Source organism: Festucalex cinctus, chromosome 12, assembly GCF_051991245.1.
Source record: "Festucalex cinctus isolate MCC-2025b chromosome 12, RoL_Fcin_1.0, whole genome shotgun sequence".
Classification (NCBI taxonomy): Eukaryota; Metazoa; Chordata; class Actinopteri; order Syngnathiformes; family Syngnathidae; genus Festucalex; species Festucalex cinctus.
In genome coordinates, this window is record NC_135422.1 from 6,626,766 (window position 1) to 6,634,521 (window position 7,756).

General features: G+C 38.8%; 1 protein-coding gene across 1 annotated transcript; it reads right to left on the bottom strand.

The window, feature by feature from the left end:
• Positions 1-521: 521 nt before the first annotated feature.
• LOC144031204 (actin, alpha cardiac muscle) lies at positions 522-7,089 on the bottom strand. Its single transcript, XM_077538069.1, has 9 exons — positions 7,047-7,089; positions 5,400-5,550; positions 5,176-5,304; positions 4,911-5,021; positions 3,698-3,782; positions 2,144-2,305; positions 1,875-2,066; positions 852-1,033; positions 522-759 (listed from the first exon to the last, which is right to left on the bottom strand). The coding sequence occupies exons 2-9, from the start codon at positions 5,526-5,528 to the stop codon at positions 616-618; spliced, it is 1,134 nt and encodes a 377-aa protein (XP_077394195.1). The 5' UTR covers positions 5,529-5,550; positions 7,047-7,089; the 3' UTR covers positions 522-615.
• Between the last annotated feature and the right edge of the window lie 667 nt (positions 7,090-7,756).

Below are 7,756 nucleotides of genomic sequence, written 5' to 3' on the forward strand. Positions count from 1 at the left end.
GGAATATGCAAAGCAGCAAATTGACTTGACACGCCCGTATTCATCCATCTCAGCGGGCGGCCATTTTGTCACTTTACTGTGTCAAATGAAAACGTCATCTCAGTTGCTCAAGGCTCAGGTAACGACCAATCACGCCTCACCTGTTCTCTTACTTTGGTCACGTGACCTTTGCAAAGCTTGGGTCACGATTGGTCACCTGAGTAAATGTGATAAGTAGCAAAATGGTTGCCTCATGAGATGGAAAAAAACGGGGGGGATTTTTTGCTTTTTAGCTCATATTTTACATACACAATATTAATCAGAATACAGTGTTTAGAATAGTGGAGCTGCATAGAATGTCAAGAAATGTTTTGGGTTGTTAATTATGCCCGGAACTCACCGAATGAGTGATAGGACAACCGTTGTTTAACTACTGTATATCACTTCATTGACTTCATTGACTTGACATTCATTTTTCACCGCAATGAACCTCATTGGTCATTGTTGCAAGTTAGTGAAAGCAAGACGACAAACGTGGAAGCTACTCTCACAAGGGCTTCGTTTTATTACAACAGAACATATATATACAGGAGACAACAACGGACGAATGCAAGAAGAATGAGGTTGGTTGTGTATTTAGAAACATTTCCTGTGAACAATGGAGGGGCCTGCCTCATCATATTCTTGCTTGCTGATCCACATCTGCTGGAAGGTGGACAGTGAAGCCAGGATGGAGCCACCGATCCAGACCGAGTATTTCCTCTCAGGTGGGGCGATGATCTATGATAGGGGAAAAACGTGACGTTTCAGTGCTAGCTTAGCAGAATAAAGTGCTAAGTAAAAACAACTAGATTTTTGTTTGTTTTTTTAACCTTAATCTTCATGGTGCTTGGGGCCAAAGCTGTAATCTCCTTCTGCATACGGTCAGCGATACCAGGGTACATGGTGGTACCACCGGACAGCACATTGTTGGCGTACAGGTCCTTACGGATGTCAATGTCACATTTCATGATGCTGTTGTAGGCGGTCTCATGGATACCAGCGGACTCCATACCTGATAGATGACAAGCACATTAGTTACACTTATGAACTCATTCACTCCCAGCCACTTTCACAGAAACAGTCCTGTTCGCTCCCGGCTGTTTTACTGGATTTTGACTGATTTTGTAAGGCCCACAGAATATTGTGTTCTATTGCTATAAAAGCATGGAACCTATCAAAAGAAAGATTAAAGTCTCTTCTTTCATCAGGGGAAAAAAAGTATGTTTCTATCTGTTTCCGTTTTGCAGCAATTAGCATTAGAAGAGAGCTAAGTTTCATCAGTTTTCACAAATCTATTTAAAATTGTAAGTAATTGAGCTTTTTTTCTACATGGCCCTGGTTGATCCCCTTTGCTCTGCTGCCACCTGCTGGCCGTTTGTGTAATAACTACCATTTCTGCAACCGTTCTTTGCAGTTGAGAGGCTGCATCAAAGCCTTCTGTATGCGCTAGCATATAAAAAAAACAACCAAAAAAAACATATAAATACGTCTTTGGGACACTTGGAACATAAAAAAAAAAAAACGTATTTACACGTTATTGGGAGCAAATGAGTTAAACATGCAAACCTATCCACAGGAAAGCCAGAGTCTGAATTCAAACTCCCAAGCTCACAAATGTGAGGCCGATATGCCCATACAGACAAAACAATAATTGAAAATGATGAGGTCATCTAAAATTTAATCAATACTGAGCTTTTAGGTCCGAATAAATAAAATAAATACATAATTTAAAAAACAACAACGTATAAATACGTCTTTGGGACACTTAGAACATTAAAAAAAACGTATTTATACGTCATTGGAAGTAAATGAGTTAAGAGCACACACAACAAAAATAAACAGCAGGAACTCACCAATGAAAGAGGGCTGGAACAGGGTCTCGGGGCAACGGAAACGCTCGTTACCGATGGTGATGACTTGCCCGTCGGGCAGCTCGTAGCTCTTTTCCAAGGAGGAGGACGAGGCGGCGGTGGCCATCTCGTTCTCAAAGTCAAGAGCCACGTAGCACAACTTCTCCTTGATGTCGCGCACGATCTCACGCTCAGCTGCGGCACGCGGCGTTCGAGTTAGGGAACTTACACCTCCGCGTCGTTAAAGCGACCAGCTGCGATTCGCGACTTACCGGTTGTGACGAAGGAGTAGCCACGCTCAGTCAGGATCTTCATCAGGTAGTCGGTGAGGTCACGACCGGCCAGATCCAAACGCATGATAGCGTGTGGCAGAGCATATCCCTCGTAGATGGGGACGTTGTGGGTCACACCATCGCCAGAGTCCAGCACGATACCTTTGACAAGCAAAAACAAAATAATGTAAAATTGGATTAACTGCCACATAAAATGATTTCATAGTGCTGATATCAAGATGCACACAGCTTGTTGGAGTCGGACTAACACCTCTTGTGTACAGTCAAGGAGGAATGCCTACACACATTTGACACCCTAAGTGTTAACATTTCTCGCTTGTGGCACCATTTTTAGTACTGGACTTGTCTCATTTGGATAAACCAGGGGTCGGCAACCTTTACTGGCAAAAGAGCCATTTTAGGCTAAATAAATAACAACAAAAATCAGTCTGGAGCCGCACAACCTTTGAAGATTATAATGAACAAAACAGTGTGTTAGTGCTTATAATGTACTGACGATCCAAGACTTAATTAGAGCTGCACCACAACGGAAAATATGCAGCATCCAATACTTTTGAAATTCATTTTCTTCTACCTTTTGTCTTCCGCTTTTGGATTTTTTTTTTGTGTGTGTAATTTTTCAGACTTCGTTTTTCATACATCTTAAGACTTTTCTGTCTTCTGTTAAATTTCTGACATATTTGGCAATTTTATGAGCATAATATGGTCATTTCCTGCCTCTCCATTTTTTTGGACATTTTACGGCTACTTTTGATGTGTTTTTTTTTCTGCCCTTTTGCAATCAATTTTCTGATATTCTGACATTTTTGGCAATTTCGTGGACATTTTATGGTATTTTGGGGGGATTTCCTCTTGTTTTTTGGAAATTTTATGGTTACTTTTTAAAGTTTTCTTTTCTGCCTTTTTAAAATAATGTTTCTGACTTCTTTGGCAATTTTGTGTACATAACATGGCAATTTTCAGGATTTTGTCTGTCTGTTTTTGGACATTTTATAGTTTATAATTTTTTTTATTTTTTTGCCTTTTTTAAAATGGAATTTCTGAGTTTTTTGCAATTCAAAAGACATTTTATGGTAATTTTCTGCCTTCTTTTGATTTGTATTTTTTTGAATGTTTTCTTTTCTACTTTTTTATTATTATTATTATAAATTTTCTTTTGGCAATTTTATGTACATTATATGGTAATTTTCTGCTTTTCCCCTCTACCTTTTTGGACATTTTATGGTCACTTTTTCAACATGTTTTTTTTCATTTTTTTTTAACTGTTTCATTTACCTTTCGTCTCTTTTTCTGGCAACTTACAATTTTTTTTCCTGACATTTTGTGACTATTTAATTATTAATTGTAAAAAATAAAAATAATTAATTAATTTAAATACATATTTTATCTAGTCCTGTTTTTAGAGACCCCCAGGGAGCCATAGGAGTGCGACTAAAGAGCCACATGTGACTCCAGAGTCGCAGGTTGCAGACCCCTGCGCTACACCTAATAAAAGGATAACGTAGAGTAATTGAAGCATCTCATTGTACTAACCGGTGGTACGGCCAGAGGCGTACAGGGACAGAACAGCCTGGATGGCCACGTACATGGCAGGGACGTTGAAGGTCTCAAACATGATCTGCAAAACAAGGCCAGAAGAATTTTAAAAGGGAGTGCAGTGAATTACTTCACTAATTCTTTCGTTCAACAATGTATTACATAAAAAAAAAAAAAATCTAGAATATTTGATATGTTAAAAATGTGTACCATGATAAGTTTAAAAAAAATTGACATCTTTTTCTTTTCATTTTTAGCAAGTTGGAGTCGATAACTGTTGCGATATTTTTAGAACAGAGCACAGTGCACAAACAACAGACAAACAAGTTAATTGAAGGCAATTAACTTAAAAAAGGACACTCATTCACGGAACTCAGCAAGAAGAGCTCATTAAAAGTCATTTGCTCCCAATAATAAGTAAATCTGTTTTTTTTTAATGTTTTAAGTGTCCCAAAGACGTATTTATACGTTTTTTAATTTTATTTTTTATTTTTGTTTATGCATACAGAAGGCTTTGATGCAGCCTCTCAACTGCAAAGAACGGTTGCAGAAATGGTAGTTTTTACACAAACGGCCAGCAGGTGGCAGCAGAGCAAAGGAGATCAACCAGAGCCATGTAGAAAAAAAGCTCATTTACTTTACAATTACTTAGATTTGTGAAAACTGATGAAACTGAGCTCTCTTCTAATGCTAATTGCTGCAAAACGGAAACAGATAGAAACAGACTTTTTTTTTCCTGGTGAAAGAAGAGACTTTAATCTTTCTTTTGATAGGTTCCATGCTTTTATAGCAATAGAACACAATATTTTGCGGGCCTTGCAAAATCAGTCAAAATCCAGTAAAACAGCCGGGAGTGAACGGGATTGCTTCTGTGAAAATGGCTGGGAGTGAATGAGTTAATTTCACCTATATTTATTTATTTATTTATTTATTTATTTATTTATCCATCCATCCATCCATTTTCTTATCCGCTCATTCCTCACAAGGGTCACAGGTTATTTATTTATGTATTTATTTTAAATATTTTTTCTTAATTTGCCGGCGTAACAAAACCAGCCAATCAGATACTGTAGAGGTGTGACCCAACAGATAACTAGTCCAATAGTCATGCACGCTTCTTGTTTTCTTGGTTGTTGAACTTCAGTTAGCAACAAAAGTTAAAAAGAAGGAATTGGACAACCCCCAAAACAAATCAAGTGGTCACTCTCACCTGTGTCATCTTTTCCCTGTTGGCCTTGGGGTTCAGAGGGGCCTCAGTGAGCAGGGTGGGGTGCTCCTCAGGGGCCACACGCAGCTCATTGTAGAAGGTGTGGTGCCAGATCTGATTGACAAAAGACAACAGCTGCTCTCAGGACTGAAACAACAACCTGGTCCTGCGAGTTTTGTTATAAATAGCTTTGGAAATTGTGCTCAGCGGTGAACTGGAAGATCAGCTGCCATGAATGCTGTTAATGAGCGTCAATGTCAATACACACCTTCTCCATATCATCCCAGTTGGTGATGATGCCATGCTCGATGGGGTACTTGAGGGTAAGGATACCTCTCTTGCTCTGAGCCTCGTCACCTACGTAGCTGTCCTTCTGACCCATACCCACCATCACACCCTGCGGACCAAATCAATGTCTTTAACTTTCCATCTTTTTTTTTTTTGATACGCAACAAAAAAGGGGGCTAATCCAGCTGGTCGCGTCCAACAAACCTGGTGGCGGGGCCTTCCAACAATGGAAGGGAAGACAGCACGGGGAGCGTCATCTCCGGCAAATCCAGCCTTGACCAAGCCAGAGCCGTTGTCGCACACAAGGGCGGTAGTCTCGTCGTCGTCACACATGATTTGGCTTCAATGGGGTGGTCTGGACGTGTTTGGAGAACAAACAGACACTCAATACACGTATATGGCATTAAGTGACTTTATAATTATAAGCCTTCCAGCGATATCAGAAACTTTTAGCGTGACTTAAAAGACATGACACTCATTTTTATTCTTAGGGTGCTTTTAGGCATGCATGTATGTTCAAGTCTTTTGATCTAAACCTTGTTGTAAAGCATGTGTGGGTAAAGAATGGCCCTTTTCCTTCTTCAAGTCTTGCCTGTAGAGTCCTGAAAAGAATATTGTATGGTATATAATGCTTTCATTTAGCTTTTTTTTTTTTTTCCTTTAGCTGGTTGAACTCTTCTGCTTTGTTGTGGCTCAAATATTAATAGAAAAATCGTAAATCTTTTTTTTACATTTACAATTTTTTTTTTTAACTTACACAATGCCTGTATATTAAATATATTGCCATAAAGGCATACATTTCAAATGTATACAATTTTTTTTTTTTTTTTTTTGCTTGTTCTGATTTTCTTGGGATTTAAAAAAGACAGCAGGAGTGTCAAACTTGTTTTAATTCAGGGACTTTAATTACCCAAATTTGATCTCAAGTGATCCGTGGCCTAAAATGCTATAAGAAACAACAGTCAAATTATTATTGTTATTATTATTATTATTATTATTATTATCATCAAATAATTACATGTACATTCTGAAAATATTCACATTTATTATTTATTTATGTATTTATTTATTATTATTATTATTATTATTATTATTATTATTTATTATTATTATTTACTTTACTTTTTTTTGCGTTGCTTAACAAAAACGAGTAAAAAAAAAATTTTGATCATACTGAAAAACAGCCAAATTTTCTAATGACATTTAAGTGGAAAATTTGCGCCATCGAGTGGACAAAATTAGCAACAACAGTTAATTTGACTGAAAAAAAAATGCAGTTTGTGTTCTGTCCTCAAGGGCCACATTGGACCCCCTGACGGGCCAGTTGTGGCCCATGGGCCATATGTTTGACACCTCTGACATAGACCCAAAAAGAAATTAAGAAAGAAACATAAGAATGGTGAATTAAAGTTTAAATTAAAAAAAAAAAATACAAAAAATGTTACTACTAAACATTTTCTAGTATTAGTCAAATTCTTCAACCATCTGTCAGTTTTGAATTCCAAATGTAACTCATGAGCCCACCCCTGTTACAGAATGACTGATAACCATATCGCCACGATTGTTCCTAGAAGCTGCTGAGGTAGCACCAAAAAGGGTCATAACACAGAGAGAGAGAGATACTTGTGGTCTATTTTAGGCCCGGCCCCCTTCGAGTAGCTAACAGGGAAACACAAGTGACGCTTATCCTCTCCTGCTATTTCAGATCTATCTATCTATCCAGCTGTTGCCATACTTTGACACTTTTGTTTTCATGCATCACCCTAGCTGCCAATTAACCCCATTTATGGGTTGGCAACTCCAGTGTGCCAGAAGACTTCTGTATTGAAAATCTCGACGAGGCATACTCACCAAGGTGCACTTGTAGACGGATGCTTCCACTGGGACAAGGACGGCTGCAGGGATGAGCCCCTTAAATAAGACCCCGGCTCACTCTGGGGCCGGGGGGCGTGTCGGAAAGTTCACACAAGTCCAAATAAGTGCCGCTAGAAAACAAATCTACAAGCCAGACTGAAGTGAGTGTTTGGCAAATAGGGATATGACTGCTTCACAACAAAATTAGGATCACAGATAGACTTTGTGAAAGGCTATGCACACTACAACAATAGTTTATTTAAGAGAAATGTGAGTATAGAAGAAAACTCACTCATTATAACTGGAATATGATTGCTATGTCTCAATATAACAGTATCAGCCACATAAGTTACTATTCTATCTGGTATTTAAATGAATGACGTTATGAGTTCTACATCCCGTGAAATTAATACAGGAAATCCCTGCTCCATATTGTTATTTTGATCCACACTTCCCAGTTGCAAGTCACTCATAGCCAACGCCAAGACTCGGTCTGATGACCCAGTCAAGGCAGCGTCGGCGGTGTCTTGTTAAGGAGATGAAAACATTGCATATGTGTGTGAACCAAGCCGGTATGTGCGTCTGAGCCTCAGCCATGTGCGCAACAGCTGATGGTAAAGCCCAGTGTGCTCAGACTGAGTGTGAGTGGCTGTCAAGAGTTTCGATGCTGCGCCCTGATTGGCCCAGCCTTCTCCTTCTAGGGTTAT

Coding starts and splice junctions, on each gene's coding strand:
- LOC144031204 (XM_077538069.1), bottom strand. CDS start 5,528: ATGTGTGACGACGACGAGACTACCGCCCTTGTGTGCGACAACGGCTCT. Junction 5,305..5,399: donor TTGGAAGGCCCCGCCACCAG/GTTTGTTGGACG, acceptor TTTGGTCCGCAG/GGTGTGATGGTGGGTATGGG. Junction 3,783..4,910: donor ACAGGGAAAAGATGACACAG/GTGAGAGTGACC, acceptor CTTGTTTTGCAG/ATCATGTTTGAGACCTTCAA.